The sequence below is a fragment of the Siphateles boraxobius genome, unplaced genomic scaffold, assembly GCF_051911475.1.
Source record: "Siphateles boraxobius isolate OS27281-9 unplaced genomic scaffold, OSU_SipBor_1 61, whole genome shotgun sequence".
NCBI lineage: Eukaryota > Metazoa > Chordata > Actinopteri > Cypriniformes > Leuciscidae > Siphateles > Siphateles boraxobius.
In genome coordinates this window covers 3,664,544-3,687,299 of record NW_027509188.1, presented here as the reverse complement: position 1 = coordinate 3,687,299, position 22,756 = coordinate 3,664,544, and the positions used below count along the sequence as shown (strand labels likewise).

Here is a 22,756-nt window from a genome sequence, read left to right as displayed (position 1 = left end):
CTATATCAGTGCATCATTAAATAGGAGCAAATATTTGACTAACATTATTTTCAGTAGAGTTAAATAGTCAATTAGAGTTAAAATAGTCAATTAGAATAAAATCAAATGTTTACAATTTATTATGTCAGGTAAATGTATCATGCCAATTTCATAATCAGTTCAAAGATAATAGATACAAAACATCAAATGGTCTGGAAAGAAGAGAGAAGATGCGAACCTGACATTATAAAATACATGATGCGAAGTGTTTTGCTTAAACTTTTGGTTTACCTCTTTAGGAATGAGACATTTGTTCCAGTTGCACTGAGACATTTCAAATGATACCAAACATGTATAAAACTATGATAATTGTTCAAATATAAACCATATAGATTTTTGGGTGAATTTCAGGATGAGTGAGAAGGAATGGGGGAAGAGGGAAAGACATGTAGATTAGGATGATTCTGAGGTGAGACTTGCGTCTCGAATGGTGATGCTACCTTCACAAGAGTGAGTTCAAATGTTAATTTCCTTTGTTTTCTCAGAGAGTAGCCCTCTCTGTCAGTTCTTCCAGTTTTTTCAGTCTTACACTCATCACTGAGAAACGTCCTACTCGAGTCGTCCTTGCGATGGAGGTTTGGGTTGAATGAATAGTTCTTGCAATGTTTCATCGCACTCGTGCTCGGGTAGATATGGTAAAATCGACATTGTTCGTTACTGTGTTTAGTTTACAGTGAAGGAAGCCTCAGAGCTGATGTTGTTATGGCAATGGGCGTTTTGTTTTCGACACGAGCGTGGTAGACCAATCACAACAGACTGAGCCATCTGGCCAATCAGAGCAGATCACAGAAAGGAGGGATTTAGATACTTAAGTTTTTTGATTTAGATTTAAGTTGCATGAAAATCACTGAAAATGTGGTGATATGGAAATGTATATTTTGAGAAAATTAAACAGTTTTTTGATCTTTGATGCATGTAAACCTGTTTTTTGGAGACTCCAAAACAACATTAGGAAACTTTAAAATAGAATAATGGGGCACTTTAAGGAAATGAGGGAATGCAATCAAAATTAGTAAAAAATCTGTTAAGATTGCCACACCTCAGAATATCTTTTTATGCTTGACAAAATGCTTTTCAAACAAATCATCAAATGCTAGAAAAAAACTAAGGTTTTCAGAGTAACAAATGCATAGTATGCAAATTGTACCGTTATTTGTACACCACACAGTTTTATTCAAAATTATTTAACCCCTATTGCAAATCAGGTTTATTGGTACTTTCAGCTGTTTGCAATGAACCAAAGTAGCGGCTAGAACGGCTTTCTCCTGTGTGAGTTTTCATGTGCATGTTAAAGTTTCCTTTTCGGTTGAAACTTTGTCCACACTGTTGGCAGGTGAAAGGCTTCTCTCCAGTGTGAATCATCATGTGCCTTTTAAAGTTTCCTTTTACAGCAAAACTTATTCCACACTCGTCGCAGGTGTAAGGGCTTTCTCCAGTGTGAACTACCATGTGTATTTTAAGGTTTCCTTTTCGGTTGAAACTCTTTCCACACTGTTTGCAGGTGAAAGGCTTCTCTCCAGTGTGAATTCTCATGTGGACTTCTAGGCTTCCATGTTGACTAAAACACTTTCCGCACTGACGGCATTTGTAGGGTTTCTCTCCAGAATGACATCTCATGTGGACTTTAAGGTGTCCAAGTTGATCAAAACTCTTTCCACATTGTTGGCAGGTGTAAGGGCTCTCTGCAGTGTGAACTTTCATGTGGACTTCAAAGTTTTTATGTTGAGTGAAACTCTTTCCACACTGAGAGCATATGTAGGGTTTCTCTCCAGAGTGAGATCTCATGTGCTTCTTAAGGTTTCCATGTTGATCAAAACTCTTTCCACATTGTTTGCTGGTGTAACGCTTCTCTTTAGTGTGAATTCTCACATGGTTGTTAAGGTTTCCTTTTCGGTTGAATTGCCTTCCACACTGTTTGCAGACGTACGGCTTCTTTCCCATGTGAACTTCCATGTGAACTTCAAGGTTTTTATGCTGACTGAAACTCTTTCCACACAGTTGGCAGGGGTAATGATTCCCTTTATTGTGAATCCTCTTGTGGTTATCAAGGTGTCCTTTTTGTCTGAATCTCTTTCCACACAGTGGGCAGATGCATGGCTTATCTCCCTTGTGATCTTCCATGTGGACTTTAAGGTCATGAAGTTGATCAAAACTCCTTTCACAATGATAGCAGGTGTAACCCTTCTCTTTATTGTGAATCCTCATGTGACAGTTAAGGCTTGCTATTCGAGTGAATTTGTCTCCACAGTGTTGGCAGATGAAATTACTTTTAGTTTCTGCCTTTTGATCTTTTTCTTGTGATGAAGTCTTTTCAGTCTGTGAGCAACTCAAAGATTTTATTTCAGTTGTGAAATCATGAAGATTCTCATAATGATCTTTCTCTTCCATTTCATTCAGTACTTGATTCTCTTTCAGCGCCATCAGATCTAAGGCAAACAAGACAAATAAAAGTTAACCCCAGTTTAATGGCACAAAGCAACAGACATTAAATCATTTATACATGTAAAACATTAAAAACAACATTTAACTAGATTCTATACCCACTTGAAATATTAGTTAAATGTGTAGTGACAGACAGATTAGATACACAATTATGTACAATATTTGAGAAATAATCCACAATACCCCTCACCCGACAAGCAAACTAATAGTTAGACTTAAACTCTTTAAACCCCAAACCGGGTACTGGTTACTATAGCAGCAAAAACACATCATCATTTCTACACTTGAGAAATGGATAACCGTATTCAAGTTCCATCTCTAGATTTCCCTTTTGCATTGTTTTTGCCTATGGATTAATTCTCACTCTTTTGAAATAATTAAAATATCACATGTAAAGCACGTTTAACATCCAAGAGCTGCAAGTAAAGTTTTGTATGTACATTTACATAATATTTTGATAACTGTTATTTATTACTATTATAAGAATCTTGAAAATTCCCTCAACTAATCTAATTTATGCAAAACACCCACTAGAAGACACAAGTGTTGCGTTTATAATTTTGTTCAGTGTAAAAAGATCACTGATTACAAGATCAAATGAGCTTTTGGGGGAAAATTTGCCAGAAAGTTTTTGCCAGGCTGAGGCCTTGTCTTTTCAATCATCAAGACCTGTATTAACCTGGTTCTCTTTCTCATCAATATAACGCCAGCGAAGGTCAACTGAAGCCTCAAGAACTTGTATTAGGACACTCCTTTAGCACTTGAGACATGCAAGTATCAGACTTTATCTTATTATTTGATACATTATGTATCACCTACCTCTTTTCACAAAGGTGTTAGAATGAAGAAACTGGTTTTCTTAAAGGAGAACTCCGGTCAATTTTAACATGGAGCTCATTTTTTTGCAAATTTGGAGTGCTGTCAGTACAGGGAACAACGACAAAAATCGGTGTTGCCTACACCGTGTTATCCTCTTTTTAAAATTTGCACCCTGTTGACTTAAATGGGGCAAGTTTTAAACCTGCTTTTAGCCTCTTAACATCCTTGATGTGTCATTGCCATGTGAGTGATTTTATTTAGAGTGAACACGGTGAATCTGACTGCAGTAGATGTGAAAGATATGAATAAAAGTGATGTTAATTCAGCCAGCTCACATACCTGTATTTACTTCCTGTTTTCAGTCGAAGTCCACAGTAGTCTATTGTCGAGTGCGCGCGCGTGATCATTGGTAACTAAGCAACAGTGGAGACTCAGACTGTTAGCCGATGACGGTGCTGTGTGGTGTTCTGAGAATATCTGCTCAAATGGATAATTCATCCGAATCAGATGTTGAACACACTTGCACACTCGACAATCGACTACTGTGGACTTCGACCGAAAACAGGAAGTAAATACAGGTATGTGAGCTGGCTGAATTAACATCACTTTTTTTCATATCTTTCACATCTACTGCAGTCAGATTCACCGTGTTCACTCTGAATAAAATCACTCACATGGCTGTGCACTTGTAATGACACATCAAGGATGTTAAGAGGCTAAAAATAGGTTTAAAACTAGCCCCATTTAAGTCAACAGGGTGCAAATTTTAAAAAAGGATAACACTGTGTAGGCAACACCGATTTTTGTCGTTGTTCTCTGTAGTGACAGCACTCCAAATTTGCAAAAAAATGGAATTTGGAATTGACCGGAGTTCTCCTTTAAGTCTGTGGTTTTCTTAAGTCTGTTGGTTTGCTGAATATCAAATAGCTACGGTCACAACTTAACTCTTTTATTATTTCCTCTGCTTCAGTCTTAACCTCCCTACACTAAACTCAAAATATGCCTGTGTTAGAAAAGTGTAATGTTTAGTACAGTTAATAAAGTCTTTGTTTGAATCACACTTTAAGTTGTTCATTGATTTGCACCTAAATGGTGTTCCTAAACATGCTGATCAATGTTTAATGTATTTATTTCGTCATCACTTGCTATATCAGATTGAATGGTGATCCACAGAAAACTGTATTTTCTGCCTACTTTTTTCAAAGTAAATTTAGGCGTCTTAAAAAATATGGAAGAAAATTAATGGCAAATGTTTTTGAAACAAAATAGCCTGTTGAATTGCACTAAGATGCATTGCATTAAACACGCTTGCATTTTAATATATTTACAGTGTTTGCATTTTTATGGACTGAAATTCAATATGGTCATATTTAAAGGAGCTGTATGTAAGAAATGTATTTCAATTAATCATAAAATGGCCCTGATATGTCACTAGACATTAAGAAATCATCTTCATTTCAAATACTTATATCAATGACAACAGTAGTCCGGCCAGGATATTGTCATTTAAAAAGTGAAGTTGCAGCCCTCAACTGATGTTGATGTTGTCATGTTGTGTTTTGGTCTGATGCGCCACCCTCCACCTATCTACCAATCACAAAGTCAGTAGTGTTGCGGCATCCGGGTTGCCAGCTCTGCTAGGTACCAGCTGCAGCTACAAACGTGTCTGAATCGGATAAAAAAAAATGTCTAACGTTGCAAAACCAAAAAAAAAACAACTCAGAATCCGAAATACTTCGTGACAAAGTCCGAAATAAAACAAGGATCTGTATAGGAGATGCCTTTGAAAGATGGAGACGGCTGAAAACGGAGAAGAATTTCTGGACAGGCAACTAAGATTCATCTATGTTTGGCTAACTTGTACTTGATGTAAATGGACATTGCAAATATTCATGACAGTCGAACAAAGTTATGCATGTTCGTGCAAAGTGACGTTACGTTAGCTCATATGGAAAAGGTGGGTCATCGAATTGTAAAGGTAAGGAATTGTTTGGGTAATAAAAACGGCGAGTCGTCATTACTAACATTAGCAATGCATTATCAGAGCCCGTTTCTCTGTCATTATGCTGAGACGCTGAGGAAAACAACATTAACACACCCATTATTGTTTATCATGCAAGTTCTACAGCCAAAAATAATAGAATGACATGTAATCACTGGACCCCTGCTGGATCCCTTTCAGTTTGCTTACAGAGCAAACAGGTCTGTGGATGATGCAGTCAACATGGGACTGCATTATATCCTGCAACATCTCGACAGACCAGGGACTTATGCAAGGATCCTCTTTGTGGACTTCAGTTCGGCCTTCAATACCATCATGCCTGGTCTTCTCACAGCCAAACTGACCCAGCTCTCCATACCATCCTCGATCTGTCAGTGGATCACCAGCTTCCTGACGGACCGGCAGCAGCGAGTGAGACTGGGGAAACACACATCCAAGACACTCACAATCAGCACTGGTGCTCCCCAAGGGTGCGTTCTCTCCCCACTGCTCTTCTCCCTGTACACTAATGACTGCACTTCTAAAGACCCCACTGTCAAGCTCCTGAAATTTGCAGACGACACCACTGTCATCGGTCTCATCCGAAACGGTGACGAGTCTGCTTACAGACTGGAGGTTGAACAGCTGGCTGCCTGGTGCAGTTATAACAACCTTGAGCTGAACACGCTCAAAACAGTGGAGATGATCGTGGACTTCAGGAGGAACAGCTCAGCACTCCTCCCACTCACCATCATGAACAGCACTGTGGAAGCAGTGGAGTCATTCAGGTTCCTGGGCACTATCATCTCTCAGGACCTGAAGTGGGACAATCACATTGACTCCACTGTGAAAAAGGCCCAGCAGAGACTGTACTTCCTTCGCCAGCTGAGGAAGTTCAACCTGCCACAGGATCTGCTGATTCAGTTCTACTCAGCCGTCATTGAGTCTGTCTTGTGCGCTTCCATCACTGTCTGGTTTGGTTCAGCTACCAAATCAGACATCAGGAGACTACAACGGACAGTCCGGACTGCGGAGAGGATTATTGGTGCCCCCCTGCTAAACCTCCAGGACCTGTACTCTTCCAGAGTGAGGAAGAGAGCAGGTAAAATCATCACAGACTCCACTCACCCTGGACACCACCTGTTTGAACTGTTACCGTCAAGACGGAGACTCAGATCACTGGCCACAAGAACATCTCGGCACAGGAACAGTTTCTTCCCACAGGCCATTTCCCTCCTGAACAGTTAACACTCCTCCCAAGGCATATGCCTGTAAGTGCAATACTCCCACTGTTTAGTGCAATATCCCACAACTCAGGTGATACTTATATGTAGATTTATTTATTTATAATATTCAAAACACTGTTTTTAGGTTCATAATCTGTAAATCTGAAAATGTCTATTCTGACTAAACCCAACTGTGATAGTTTTACTCTCATATATTTATATTTTTATTTTTTATTCTTATAATTTGTAGTATTATGTTTCATGTTGTATTTGTATATGTCCACTGGAAGCCTCAGTACCAAAACAAATTCCTTGTCTGTGCAAGCACACTTGGCAATAAAGCTCTTTCTGATTCTGATTCTGATTCTGATCACTTCCTCTTCCAAACTACTTGAACGTAAGCGCCCTGCCCAAATGCAGCGAACTGTCTCCCTAAGTCATTCAGCCCTAGCCCTCCAGGTCGAGGAGTGGAAAGCCATCCCCGGCGTGTCAAAATGGGTACTGGATACGGTGACACGAAGTCACTCGCTCTAATTCGCTCGCAGACCACCCTGTGTTGGGGCATAGTCAACACGTTGGTGACTGGCAAAGGGAGCCATGGACACAGTTCCTCCTCCAGCCACTACTTCCTCATTTCCAAGAAGTAGAGGTCGACCGATTCATCGGTTTTGCAGATATATCGGTACCGATAGTTGATTGGTGGGACTATCGATTATCTGCAAAAATCCATACCGATAGTTTTTCCGGGTTGCTTTCATTGCAGAAGCGGATCAGAAGAGTATCATTATACAGCTGTCATTACACAGTATGAGAGTACTGAGAAGAGACTGCTGGCATTATACAGAGCAAGAGCGGCCTCTAGAGGCCAAATATAAACTATCACTGACTGAGTTGTTTACTTTAACACGTGAGGCTGCGCGCTGCACAGAGATGCTGACACACTGACACTTCAGATGCGCATTTAAAAGACAGTGAAACAGTATGAATACAGAACACTAAAGTACATATTGCCATATCATTATAAAGTCATTAATTTGTTGACTACATGCTGCATTAGCAGGGAAAGAACAGCAGTATGAGAGGACTAACATTAGTAGTGGCTACCACAAGCAATTATAGCAATGTGACAAAAACACACGCAAACCTGACCCAAATGTTTAATGTCGCAAGCGTCCTTCAGCCCTGGAAAGGTGCTATATAAATAAATCTTATTTTATTAACTTATCAATTTTTAGCATTAACTAAGGTTAATGAATGTTGTAGGAGTATTGCTCATTGTTAATTTCAACATTTATCTACTATTACATTTTAAATTGAGTTTTAATTTTTATTTGATCTATTAACATTAATGTACTATTAGGGCTGGGCGATATGGCCTAAAAAATAAATCCACAATTTTTTCACAAAAAGTCTGATTAAATCAATTCCACCCCCCAATATTAGGTATTCCACCTGAATATCAGGTACCGTAGATACGTTATTGTGTTATGTAAATTTTTCTAAAAAAAATTCTCACCTAATTCTGTAAAAATACAGAGCCCTGTCAACTTATTAAAGTTTAAAAATAACATCTGAAATGAAATATGCATTTTTATAATAACAACGTTATAATATTTTAATTATATAGTTAAAAATACAATAAATATGTAAAATAGTTATATTTAGCAAAATACTCCTCTATAGCAATCTTTTATAGCAATCAACTAACATTCGGTATAATGGCTTTTCTGAGGTAAATGTAACTTGCGTGACATTGTTCTCCAGCTGTTTTATGGACCTCTTTCCGCGGTTGAAAAACACTGAGCGATCGATTTATTACATTTCGGTAAGTTGAACTGTATCTTTCAAATTACCTGGCTATTTGTGTTTATTTACTATATACTGGTAGACTAGTAAAGAGTAACACATGATCGGTTCACGTGCCACTTGAACTGAGATCTTTCAGTGATCTGTCACATCACATTTACAAGTCCCAAAACTGTTTATTGTTTGAATTTTGTAATTAAATTGACAGAATCTGAGATCTGAGAATGTTTCATATCAAAAGTAACCTTCTCTGTCTTGTCTGTCAGTGTCGTTGTCCTCTTTGCTTCGTGATTTTCCTCTACGTGAGAAAATGGATGTGTGGCGTGAGCGTGTAAAAAGTGACAATTGCGTCTCTCGCAGTGAATTCGTGAGATTCGCGAATTCAGTTTGTAATTGTTTTTGGCGGGTGTGCTAGTGCTGCTGCGGTCTTGTTAATTTGCCCTGTAGTTTGTGTATCTCTCTCTATGGCCAGCGCTGAGCCCGTTCGGAACTACGGAGCCCAGAGGGGAGCGTCGGCGGATGTTTAAGAGAAAACCGATTTTCATTCAAACAAATCGCAATAAACTACAAATTCGAGTTAATTGATTTATTGCCCAGCCCTATGTACTATGAACTAACATGAATGAAATTTTACAACGATTTACATTGCGACCAAATGGTCGCATTTTGGCACCAAAATTTGAGTGTGCGACTGAATTTTACATAATGTGCGACTAGTAACTTTGCAATTTTCAATACCGATACCTTGAATTCGATACCGGTTTCTGAACGATACTTTTTTTCGATACCAATTTTATGAAACCAGTTTTAACAATATAACATTACCTTTAAAAAAAAAATTTGAGTGTGTTGACTTTTTTACACATATTTTGAGTCTGTAAAAAAGCACTCCTAATCATTTAAAAAAAAAGTTTCCTAATCATTTAACACCATGTATTCTTTACTTCAATGAGCTCATTGTTTCTGCCTTAACTTAATGCATTGTTTAACAAAGAAACTGAAAGAAAATTAATTGAAATGCATTATACAGTCACCTCACGCTCAGCACACATGAAGCTTGCCGCAAAGGCACTGGCAAAAGTAGCCTAATGATTATGGATGTGTCGGGAAACGATAGCAAGCAGATATTTTAATTGTTTATTAATGAACAAGTGTTTACTGAGTGTGTAGGCTGCAAAGATGATTATTGCGATGCTGATTCGTCATTCCTGCAGTAGTGAACGCGCGCACGCGCCTATATGGATTAGGTTAACAAACTATTTATATCTAATTGTTTCCTAAAAAGTAGACATACTATTTATATCTAATTGTTTCCTAAAAAGTAGACATATTTTGACCGTATATAGGACTATTTCTCATGTCTGTGATGCAAGTATCCTATTCGCTGAGTTTCGGTTCATTTGTGACCGGCTCCAGTTCTTGCAGTCGAAGACGGATAAACTTTCTACTCTCAAGTGTATTCTGTGCGCTTTTAAGTGCCTTATCAGATTTACCGTGTTGCCGGTCTTCGCAGCAATTATCTTGTCGAAAATATTGCATTGCGTGCTTCTAGCATTGAGTCTGGTACATAGGTACACTTTTTATCATTTCCACATATTTTCTATCTATCTGGGTTGGGACGCAGGCACGCACACGCGCACGCACACGCACACTACAGCCTCACGTGCGACGAGCCACGTCTCTGGGCAGCCGCGTAAAGTAGTGTTTTTCCACCACAGTCGTGCTGCATGTTTGCTTCACTGACATTGACGAGATTAACCACTTAGGTACCGAAATTTGGTACCGAAAAACAAGACATGTTTCGATACTCTGTAGTATCGAGGCAATTCGGTTGGTACCTTAAAAATTACCGAACTCGGTACTCAGCCCTACCAATGAGTGTGAGAAGAATAGGGAAAGGCCACTGTAAGTGGCTAATGTGTGGAGGGGGAGGGTCCTAGAGATAATCGAGCGCGCGTAAATGTCTGTGGGAAGGAGACGGAGAAAAATATCACAACCATCTATGTGCGTCTGAGCAATGAGCAAGCGAACTATTGACTCGTTCTTCCGACCTTCAGCCAGTGTGCCAGAGTCTACGGTGTCACAGTAGGATGGTGATTCAGAGTCAGAGGTTTGTGTGGCGAAAAAGGCCCGAACTCACCATTTTAGGTAAGACTGGCTGTGAGAATTCAGCTGGTTGAGGTGACGTTACTGTAAGGAGACATGAACTGCGAATGTTGCAGTCGCTACCCCAGAACTGCAGGGAACACGATGTTTGCCGTCAGTGCAGTAGGGTTGGGCATTGTTTTGATTTGAACGATTCTGATTCTTCCTTTCGATTCTCGATTCTGATTCTTTGAGGGGTGGAGTCAAAACATGTCACAGGCTCATTTCAGTTTTAGTTTTGGGAGCTGCAGGCTGCAGCCGTTGTTGTTCACCACAATTAGCAATTTAGTCAAGCGATTGTGACGAGGTAACGGTACTAACGTTGGTTAGCGCAGGGTTGCCCGAGGAGAACGAGACAGTGGACCTGCACAGCACGTCGAACACGCTCCACTCCTTGTTAATTTGTAGTACACCAGGCGTAGGCGTTTAGTCATATTTGTAGTGCATCCTCCCGTGCAAGAAATAAGTTAGTCACGTGTTGCACTGTGCCGACCCAGGCTCTTTTAAGGTGAAATAAAGCCACACTTTTGAGCGCCGCTTACCATGCTCTAGGCTTGCTATAATAGTCAGCGTTACACGGTGTTCAGTCGCAACACCGCTTTCATCACTCTCCAAAAATGGTGCGTTTTTGCTCCCCCTCAAATAATGACAACTTTAACATGCTATATAAAAATATCTGTGGGGTATTTTGAGCTAAAACTTCACATACACACTCTGGGGACATCAAAGATTTATTTTACATCTTGTGAAAAGGGCATTATACGAACACAAAAACAAAAACACATTTTAAAACAAATCCTCTCGCAAGTACGCACAGAGGATTGTTTTTTCTTAGTGGATTCTTAAAGATGCATCCTTTCATATCCAAATAGCCCCCCATCACAAACTGTTTTTGAGATTCGCGTTTGAAGGTGTGACATACCAGTATACAGTCCTACCATTCAAACTGTCTCAGGCACCACGCACTTTTACGAAGTAAAACACTTTCACCCCTGAGAATATGCAATATGTTTCTGATGCAGAAAGGTTAGTTCATGAATTCATGACCTCTAGACTACATTACTGTAATGCATTACTAGCTGTTTGTCCTGCATCCTCAAACAAGCTACAATTAGTCCAAAATGCATTACTAACTGTTCATATAACACCAATTTTATCATCTCTGCACTGTAATTGATACCGAATTTAATTGGTAACCAAAATATTGCTACAGACCTATAAGGCCCTAATAGGCGCCAGCTCCGACCAGGAGTTCAAATGACGCAAACTCTGAATCAACATCCACCAATGCTATAATTTTCTAAATGTCAATCATTTGTTAAAGTATTCATTAATTTAAGGCAGAAACAATGAGCTCATTGAAGGCCATATCGCCCAGCTCTACAAATTTGACGGGGTACCAGTGTTGCTTTAGCCCAGAATAAAATGTCTTTAGAACCTTACTCAGTTATGATTTTAAGCAGGATCATACCTCGGTTATGGCTTTTACCACCTCCAACTCCAAATGTGCGTCAAGGAGTCCCATCAAACTTTTCATCCATTTTCATTGCAAAATAATAATAATAATACATTTTATTTATGTTGCGCTTTTCTTGTACCCAAAGTGCTACAAGTACAGTACAAAAGTAAATACATTAAAATTAAGATACATTAACATACACCAATTAAGACACAAACACCTTCTTAAAAAAGATGGGGTTTTTTTTTAAAACTCGTTAATGTTGTAGCATTCCTAACCGTTAAAGGAAGTGCATTCCACAACCTGGGGGCTGCCACAGAGAAAGCTCTTTCACCCATCGTTTTCAGTCTGCAAGAAGGCTGTTTCAGTAGAAAAGAGTGGGCGGAGCGGAGAGATCGAGAGGGCATATATGGCGTAATTAAATCACATATATATGATGGTGCAGTTCCATGCACAGCTTTATATGTTAAAATCTCCTCACGTTTCTTGCGGAACATCCTCTTGTTTGCCTATTTAATACTTGTGATATCTGCACTGGGATTTCTGTGGATGACAGGCCTTATTTTGCAATGTCTAAAATCCTAACTGAGTCAACTGACCCTGTCAAATTTGGCACGTGTGTCACGCAAGTGGCCACATCCGTTCTCGGAATGTGAACAAACGGGCCTTTTTTCGTTTTGGTTTTAAAGTAATTTTATTTTTTGTTATCCGAAATAGAAAATAAAACAAATCATTTTTAAAATTTCGCTCATCCCTTTTTGACACTGAAAAATAGAAATGCTTTGTATTTTAATTTTTGTATTTTAAAACAAAAATCAAATAGCCACTTGTTTTTTACTACCTGTTTATGCAATGAAAATCAAATGACCAAAAGATACACGGACCATTCGCACACTCAATTTGATTTCAAATGACGAACAAAGACGACAACAGCCACCTGAACTGAACCGAAAAAAAAAATGACAAATGCTTCAAAAAGCTTAGTAATTACTAGCTAGTTTGTAACTAACTCTGTAGTTTATTCCATTGCACCATTTGTTCGTAAAGTAGAACGTAGCTAGTAGGCTGTAAACTCTCCGTAAAGTAATGCATAGTCACTTAATAATGACGTTTAGCCTCGATGATCCAATAGCAGCTTTCAAATACGTGAGAAGTTGTTTAAATGCTGTGAATTTCAGTTTATCCTTCATTCTAACTTTGTATGCCTCCATTAAATACGACACTTAATCATGAATATTGTGTTTTAATACGCAACTAACAATCAGAAACTGTATTTGAAAAGTTAATAAGGATAAATAATACAAAAAAACAACATTTATTTATTTATTTTATTTGACATGCACAACACAGACCGATGGGAGAGATGCACAGCGGTGCTGTGGGACGGGTTTGTGTTGATGAGCCGCAAACCAAGTAATCTATTCAAATAATATTCTGTTCTCTCTCTTAAAATGTAAGCGAGTGTAAATGTCAGCATTATCATATGTCTAAAGAATTGAAGTCTGTCAGGTAAAGGAAAAGCTTATTGATGCAGTTCAGTCTGCCTGCTATTTTAGTCCAACCGCTACTCCTGATCGGACGCTTCCGTAAATATTTAGTTTATACATAAAGTTACGCTTCAACTAAGTATAATGGTGCAACGCAAAAATATTTAGTAGTGCGTAAGTTGTATTTTAGTGCCCATTTACGTAAAAACTAGGCTAAGTCGTAACTTACGGACAGCTGGTGCAACTGGGCCCAGGTCCCTACCCACGCTTGGCAATCAGGTCACCTTCGCGTCAAGGTGGACCACGGCTGCATCAGAGCTCTGGCCCCTTGGAAGGATCCCAGCTGTTACTGGTCTGGAGAAAGCATGGGGTTGGTGCAACACGGGTTGGGGAGCTCTGTGCGAGGACAGACTGACTACCAGCTCCTGGTCGCTCACCAACAGCATGGAAATAATGGCTTTTTTCTGGCACTAAAACCTTCCCAACAGACTAGTGGTCGACCGATATATCGCCACGGCCGATATATCGGCCGATATTTGGCTTTTTTAAAATATCGGCATCGGCCGATAAGTTTTTCTGATTGGCCGATGTGTTGGAAGCGGGACTTTTATTTTGACGGCGCTACGGACTTTTATTTTGACGGGCGGCGCTGAGAACACCAGCACCTGAGAAGAGAACACAGCGCTCACTCACATTCTCCGTCTTCATTAGTTTCCGATCTCTGTCAGTCAGATCTAATATTTTGTTAGACAGAACCGGTGGCTACAGAACTGGTCAAAGAAAGTAAATGGTATGCGAAAAAGTAATACGTTTGCTTTTATATTATTTGTAACCGAAAAGGCAAACAATCAGCCTAAAATACTTTCTCATTTACTGTCAACATTCAGCAAATGCGCATCTACATAATTTAAACAAATCTCTGAATATCTAATAAACATTTAATTTCACAAACCTTGCAGTTTTAATCGAATCCAGCTGTGATATCTTGTGAAATGTGCGTTTGTAACCTGCATAAACGTGTTCCTGCGAGTGACGGTCGGTCCGTGCGCAGTGAGTGAATGCGAACAGAAGATCAGCTTTACAGGAGACGCAATCGAAACACTTTAAATCCTTCTTTTTAAAATATGCTGTGCTATATCCAGTGGCCCACTGTGTCATATTCATGTCGTTTTCACTGTGTGCTGTATGTAAAATTAGCGTTACCTTGTCAAAAGTCAAAGTAAAAAAAAGAGTCTTTATTTGAAAAAAAAATGATTATCAGTGATTACTGATTAATTACCAGATTACTGAGTGCCCTGTTACAGTGTTTACTTCCTTTTTATTCACATATGCATATATTTTTAAACAATTACTTTATTTGTGAAAAATTCTGTAATAGGATTGCAGATTCAAGAAGTTGCCATCTAGTATAGGGCCTAAGCATGTTTATTTTAAAGATTTTTAAATATGTATTAAATTTATTAAATATTGATTTATATAAATCTTAAGTGTGTGTGAGTGTGTGTATATATATATATATATATATATACACATAAATATCGGCTTCATATCGGCCATCGGCCACCCTGCTCTCTAAGATATCGGCATCGGCCATCAAAAAACCCATATCGGTCGACCACTACAACAGACCTAATAGGACACCATTTCTTAGTCCAGTCAGACAACATGGAGGTAGTGTCCTATATAAACCACCAGGGTCGACTCTGTACAGGTTAGACCAGGGATCTCCAACCCTGCTTCTTGGAGCCAATGTCCTGCACACTTCAGTTCCAACACACCTGACTTTATCAAGTTACCCTGAATAGCTTGATTAGCTGGTGCAGGTGTTTGATTGGGGTTGGGGCTTAAATCTGCAGGACAGTAGCTCTCCAGCAGCAGGGTTGGAGACCCCCGGGTTAGACAGACGTCTCCTCTTATGGGCACAATGCATTGGCCCAGCCTGGAACCAGATCTGACACAGCAGAGGTTATCGTCCAAAAGATTGATTCCACCTTACAAAACAATTGCATTCCATGGTGCAACTGTGTTGTCCATTGTTTACGGCTCCATTGACCACAGAGAGGCCAACACAATTCAATTCTGAAAAGAGTTCTACGTGTCATGTTTTTCACAACGCTGCAAAGCAAATAGGTCTACCCTTTTTTGGGGGAAAAATTTCAGATGACAGATTTTGTGGTTTATTTGGGCTTTTGGTTTAAAGGCAGCACCAATCGCAAGGGTTTTCTGGCAGGTTCCTGCACCACTTACCCACAGCCAATGTTCACCTACACTCATTCCAATCTTCTCTTCCTTTTCTCCCACACAAAGAACAAAGTCTCTAAAGTTCTCTGTGACAGCCTTAATACAACCTGTCCCTTAGACCCAATCCCCTCCCTCCTTCTATAGGACACATCACCAACATTAGAGGCAACGCACCAGAGGAACCATTTCATAGTTCCTAGAACTAATTGTGGAAGTACCTGTTTTTTGGTGTAGCTCCTACTTCTTATTTTCCTGGGTTTGACCCTAATTTGAACTATCAGTGACGTTAGTGTAGGCAGTACACACAAATTATAGCCTTTATATTTACTCCACTAACCATCTCTATGAACATGGAAAACAGTGATAGATGGACCTCTCAACCTTTACGCTAAGGAGAAAAATCCAACGCGACCTTGAGGAGATCAAGTGAAACATGTTTATGTATTTATGCTCTGAAAAATATTTTACTTTTCGACAAAAAATAAAACTAATCATTCACATTGCACAGGGCTTAAAGTTTTCCGGCACCATTCCAGTTCCCGGTTGCATAAAGCTCTTTAAGTTTTTCCCTTAAGTATGATACTTAAGTTATTTTCTTAGGTAAGGGGAAATCGCACCGTGTTGGAGTTCGCTTTATTGCTGTAAATTGCGCGTCGATCAAATCGCTATTCTTGCAACAATTTTTCATCGCTAAGATGGTCCAAGGGGTTCTCCCTAAAAATTCTTCTTTGCACATAATGATCTTCAGCTGGTTCCATAAATTTAGCCATGTTGTCTTATTTTTGTCCGCGTTACTCTTAAGGTTACGATTTCCAAACCTTAAATTATACTTAGGGAAATGACCGTTAAGGGGTTTTATGCAACACTTAACGCTTTTTAAGGGATTACTTAAGTGAAAAAACAGCATTTAAGGGAAATTCTAAGTGTTTATGACATTTCACTTAAAGAAACCCTAATGCAAATGGGCACATATCTCCAGTGTGCGGCGTTTGGCTTCAGAAAAAAAAAGATAGTCCTACATTTAAAAAAAACATGTTCATGAGTTTGCCTACCAATGGTATGAGAGGAACACAGCTTTCACTCTCAACCAAACTAACATAACAAGCCAATCAGAAGTAGAATGGGGCGGGTCTTGGAAAATGTGTGGTTGAGATCCAGCAGCAACCAAGTCTTACTAAGCATAGATGCCAGAGCGGAGACGTCATGTTGGAGAGTAGCAACCAAATAAGTCAGCAGGATGGAGAGTAAGTTTATGAAGTCTGGGGAAGACATCCTAATTGATAAAGGACATAAAAATAAATGGCGCTGGGGGTGGATAGAAAGAATAGGCAGAGACGGCAAGCATTTTGGTAGCTGTTGTAAGAAATTAAGAGAACCAGGTGCTTAATTCTGCACGTTGTGCTCGAGAAAGCTAATGTATGCAACTAGGTGTAAAAAAGTGCTACCGTATTACGAATTAAACCCTGTACACAGAGCAGCTGTCCGCACTCTCCAACACACAACACGACTACCGAGAGAAAAACGTTTTTCTCTATTTCACATTAGGTTATGTAGGCTAGGACATTTTTTAGATGGCTTCCGACCAGGATGAAAGGGATCACATTCATCTTCAAGCGTAGATCTGTAATAGGAATAACGTTAACTGCGATTGACATTGAGATGTTTTTTTTTTATTCCATTGCCTGTAGCCTATAATGCCCTGATAATTTCCCCATACCCCGTTAATATAGGTATACCCCGTTCTACTTCATTATTTAATACCGAATTATTTCCAATTCCTCAAAAACGTTGTTGAAATATTTTTTCCCGTTGCTTTTATGAACTCTCTCTATATGGGCTTCTCCCTTGACTTTATTGCCTCAGATAGTAAAAGATTGCCTGCGAGCTTCTCCTCCTGTCTATACGATAATGACTCTATTGTGCGACAGAAAGTCGCGTGGTTATGACGCAATTGTTAGCCTGTTTTTAATAAAAACGCCAAAATGAATGGGAGTCAATGGAATGCTAACAGCAGGTGATAGTCAGCTACAATGGCGGCTCCCGCGAGGCTTCAACTTCAGGCTGATGGATTACCCCCTTGCTTATTTCACCCTCACGAATTTTAGTCTCACGAGATCTCGTAACTACTCTAGTAAATACACATGCCATAGTTTTCTGTAGTAAACCGTCTTTGTAAACTTCCTATTTTAGAATAATTTCCTAGTATTTAATTTACCATTATTTCTTTTGAACAAAACAACTTCAGAAATTTCATGTTTTAGATTGTAGGTTATCTTGTACCCTGTGTGATGGATTTGTTAATGAATAAAGTATTAAGCTGTATATCAAACTAATCAGAACTCTAAACATCTAACCTTACTTCTCCTTTAGGCCTAACATTCGACCATTACATTACTCTGAAGTTTGTCTCGAAACCAGTGGAAACTTCTGAGATGCTGGCTAGACAATATCAAAAATATAAAAGTCTAGAATAGTCTCAAGACATATTGAGAAATCAAATGAACTTCTAACCCTTTTCTATTTTTCTAATGATTTAAGATCTAAGTTTGCTTCTACCTAGTAAATGAAGGGTTTGCATTTGAAGAACCAATCAAATTGTAGGGAAATTATGTAATGTTTCATGTCATTTTTACCATGCTCCTATTCTATAAAAACTGTATTCCTTTTGCTGGTGGGATTCTCTCTGAAATTTGACTGAGATCCTCCGGCCGTGATTAAAGCATATTCGAAGGCATTGTCTGAAGTCTGTCGGTTATTATTGCAGCGCCGCAAGTTATTTAGTGGAACAAGTTATTTAGCGAAACACTAAAGACCTTATTCCCAAGTGATAGTGTTCGATGGGGGCGAGACGTTGTTCGACTCTTAGGCGGGGTTAGATTGCGGTCAGGTAACTATAATTCTCAGATATTTTATGTGGTCAGAATTGCTACACTTAGGTGTCAACCCGTGCGTTCAGAGGTGAACTCAACTGAGTATAATATTTTGAGGTGTCAAAGACACTCGGTTCAACCTAAATCAGGTGCGTAGGGGAAAAATCTACCACACCTGTCAAGGACAAAGCTTACCAGCAAACCTTGATATCAAAAGCAGCCTAAATATTGCGTGTTCGCACCATATTGTATTGAGTAACCTTTCTTGGTATTGCTGTTTTAAATAGTCCACCATAATCTGTAGTCTGAGTCTGTCCAGGGTTAATGGCAACGGCAGATACGTTACTAGTTAGTTTAAAGGAAAATCATTTTCAAATAATGTTTTTTTTTTTTGCCAAATACCCTTTCCCCCTGTATGTATAAATAACCCCCAGCCATTTTATTTGATTTACAAAATAAGGATTTTGTTTGATACTGCTGTAAAATTCATCAAATGACTAAATTCAGCTTTGAGAATGAAACTAACCTGTTTGTTCCTCAGTATCTTCATGTTTCACAATAAATGTTTCTTCAATCTTCATGTCTTCATTCTCCTCTTTAATAAAGGCCATCTTCGTTTGTTCCTCAGTTTCTTCATGTTTTGCACTAAATGTTTCTTCAATCTTCATGTCTTTACTCTCCTCTTTAATAAATTCCATCTTTATAATAGTGAGTCACGCGGATCTCAGTCGCTTCACCAGGAGGTGTTCTGTGTGTTTGTCCTGTTTAAAATGAGAGAATAATTAACAGAAAGAAAAATAAACTCAAACTAAATCTCTCGCACGTTTAGATACTCATGCGTGAATGCGCTTTTCTCATAAAAACAACGTTCATCCGTGTTATTATATACACAATGTTACATTTACCAGTAATTCGTTTCATTGTATAAACTGTTTGAACAGGTTGCTTTGATTTAAACACTTTAAATGGTCAAAGACACAAACCTTTCTTCAGTCGTACACTTCAGATGCAGGAGCACGGCGCAGCTTTATGACATCACATCGCCACACCAAAATAAAAGTCCTGCCTGCACGCTACAACTTGTAGAAATACGCATAAAGAAAAACACATTAAAATATTAATTCAACGGATGAATCAGAGATTCCAAATGCTATCAATACCATTAAAAACATTTTTCAAGAGATTCTTACCAAAATATAAGCCAGCGTGAATGATATTCAGACAAGGATAAAGTCATAATATTGGTCTTCATATTAAAAAGGATTGTCAAAAAACAGAAACAAAAAACCTTTAGAATACACAGTACATTTTCAACGTGTGATCTAACTATTAGATATATTCATCTTATTCCATCTCAATATCTCCACAATATTGGGGCATTAAATAAAATCTCATTTCAACTTTATTTGGTTAAAGTGTATGACTGTAAAAGATATTACATTGCTTTTGTCTGTCTGAATGGAGCACTTAAAATGGTTACTGCCTGTTCCGGTTCAAAAATGTAGAGCAGGGTGAAAAACTCAATCTCATTTTCTCCTCCAACTTCAAAATCATCGTCTAACCTTTTATTTATTTTGTAAATGTGTTTGACTTAGTCTTTGCACGTTCACTTTGTAAACGTCACACGTGACCTAATAACCAAATATTGCTAAGTATTGAAATCTAAAGTTTTTTTTTGCTAACGTATATGCAGTGTGAAATAACATGAACCAACAATGAATTACTAATAAAGAATGTATTTAAGTAACATTCATTTTACATATATGCCTTATAATAGGTGTATAATTTTTACTATAATGTGTATTTTGCTTTTGATAATGTGCCCCTTAATAAGCATGATTTCCATTTGCCTCAGTTATAATAGCACAGATACTACTTTATTTATATATTAAGTTTACATCAGAGTGCAAAAATACAAAGGTGCTTATAAAACTTATAAAGCATACATACAAATGAAACAAAACAGGTGCTTTTGAGAAGTACTACTTACAAATGTGCATACATTACAAACAGAACAGCAGGTGATTTTAAGAAGTAGCCTACTATTTACACAATTTTTTTAAGGCATTAAGGAAAACGTTTCCATTAAGGAAAGATAGATATTTTGTCCATCTAAGTTACTTCCTCTGGAGAAGGGCTGCGGTCAAATGACTGAAAACTGATGCAAAAGACTCCGATTCTTTCTGTCTTTGTGACATCTCCTCCCGTCTGAGTTGTGCATCATAGTCCAATTCCTCTCGTCTCATCATCATTTCTTTCTTCATTTCTTCTCTTCTTAGCTCACGCTCTTCTTTCATCTGTTGCTGTGTTATGTCCTGCATACACTGCAAAAACTCCCTTGATGCCAAATTTACAGCTTTGCGTTTGCGACTCTCTGTAAAAGCATACACAAATAAGCAGGATATTTGAGATGTCTTCTGATAGATTATAGATTGTGGTATATAGCACATACAGTATACCAAACTATAAAGTCTGTTACATATATTTAGCAGGTACATTAAACGCATGAATAGTAAATACCTGGTCTAGTCCTTTGTGGAATGTGATGTGATCCTCCTCTTATTATGGTTAGATCTTCAGGGTCGTCATGTCTCTCTGTAATAAACATATATACACATAACGTTAATTACATACTGACAAAGAAACTAACAAAACATTGAATACTTCTGTGGTGTATTTTGTATATTTTTTGCATACCAGGTGTCGACGTTAGCAGTGGAAGTGTAGACGGTCCCTGCTCCACTTCTGAGTCAAATAAAACACTCTGGGATGACGATTCTAGCACACAAAACATAAACACGCACATTAGCCACTTATACAATATTTAATTATTTATTTAAAAGTTAGGAAGATAGCATATTAACTCACCGGCCGTGGCTGCCATAGTGTCCCGACTTGTCTCGCCACTAACAGAAGGACGGTGACCCAGCACACCGTCCATCAAATCGAACCATGGAAAATTCCTTCTTTGGGCTCCGCTTTTTCCATTGTGCGTTTTAATCGCCTTGTACTGCGCCCGCAACTTTTTTATTTTTTCCCGAACTTGAAGCGTTGTTCGGCTAATACTCAGCTTAGCAAGTTCAGCAACGATGTACTTGATAACATCCTCGTTTCTGCACACGCCGTCAAATTGACGTTGTACTCTTTCTTCTGCCCAAATGCTCAGAAGAGCTTTGGTATCCTCGACAGACCAGTACAGGCGATTCTCCATTTCGAGCAGCGATAATTTTGCGCGATATAAAAAAAGTGAAATGTGCATCTTGCCGCAGACCATACCTTTCCCTAACACCGATAAACTCCGCCTTTTACCTTGAACACGCCTCTAGCCCGAGCTGGCCTGCTTTGGCCCAAGGTATTCGACAGGCCAGAAATCCTGGCCGTTGGCCCCGAGTAAGCCCCGCTCAAGCACCGGAAGTGACAGTGGAAACGCGACTGACCCTGGCACGCACTAGCACGGCTCGGCCCTGGCCCGGCAGTGGAAACGCGTCTAATGTGATTACACACTAGCTGTGTCCCAATGTGAAGGCTGCGTCCTCCGAAGGCCGTATTTTAAGGCCGGTTGCGTCATCGCGGCGCAACGAAGGCTACCCTGATACAAAAGCGATGCCAAATGCACCCTTCGTTTCCCCGTGAAAGGAAGGATACATAAATGGATCCTTCTCGGGCCCTGCCCCAAATGGCGCTCTTCATGCGGACTTTCGGTCTCGTGGACTTAAATTGCGCGTGCTCGCCGAGTCTACGGCTGTGTCCGAAATCTCCACTCAAACCACTACTCCCTAACCCCTATGTAGGGGGTAGGGAGTAGAGCACTATATAGTGAGCTCACCAGCATAATAGAAACACCACTTTCGGACACTACTCGATCGTCTCTCGGCGCCGTTGATTACGTCATTACTGTCGCACTAGTTAAACGCCCTATCATCTGTCAGCTGGTGCCGAGCCAGCTCTGGGCTAAATAGATTTTTTTTTATATAAATACATTACATTATATTGAGCTTATTTCTCAAAAATTGTTTCTCCAAAATTGTTTCTCCAAAAGTAATTTCTGGCCGTTTCTGTTATAATGCGTTACTCCACACATGATTATAACTTATAAACATAAATAAAATTAATGCAAATATTTCATATATTTTCATTTTCGCGCCACACCGTTTTCTCTTGCCTGATTAGGGGAAAAAAACAGATCTACGTTATGAAATATCTTGCTCATAATACTCTTAATAAAACAGCTTTTAGACTCT

General features: G+C 39.0%; 2 protein-coding genes across 3 annotated transcripts; both read right to left on the bottom strand.

The window, feature by feature from the left end:
* Window positions 1-103: 103 nt before the first annotated feature.
* Window positions 104-19,577, bottom strand: LOC143718594 (uncharacterized). 2 transcript variants are annotated; one of them, XM_077209609.1, is made up of 3 exons: window positions 19,499-19,577; window positions 19,042-19,276; window positions 104-2,465 (listed from the first exon to the last, which is right to left on the bottom strand). In XM_077209609.1, exons 2-3 carry the CDS (start codon window positions 19,211-19,213, stop codon window positions 1,231-1,233), a joined length of 1,407 nt encoding a protein of 468 aa, XP_077065724.1. In that variant the 5' UTR covers window positions 19,214-19,276; window positions 19,499-19,577; the 3' UTR covers window positions 104-1,230. The 2 variants fall into 2 exon arrangements, with proteins under 2 accessions (XP_077065724.1, XP_077065725.1); XM_077209610.1 differs by lacking the exon at window positions 19,499-19,577 and adding an exon at window positions 19,421-19,494.
* Window positions 19,578-20,631: 1,054 nt separating this feature from the next.
* LOC143718502 (uncharacterized) lies at window positions 20,632-21,886 on the bottom strand. Its single transcript, XM_077209547.1, has 4 exons — window positions 21,384-21,886; window positions 21,213-21,293; window positions 21,036-21,110; window positions 20,632-20,889 (listed from the first exon to the last, which is right to left on the bottom strand). Exons 1-4 carry the CDS (start codon window positions 21,787-21,789, stop codon window positions 20,633-20,635), a joined length of 819 nt encoding a protein of 272 aa, XP_077065662.1. The 5' UTR covers window positions 21,790-21,886; the 3' UTR covers window position 20,632.
* Between the last annotated feature and the right edge of the window lie 870 nt (window positions 21,887-22,756).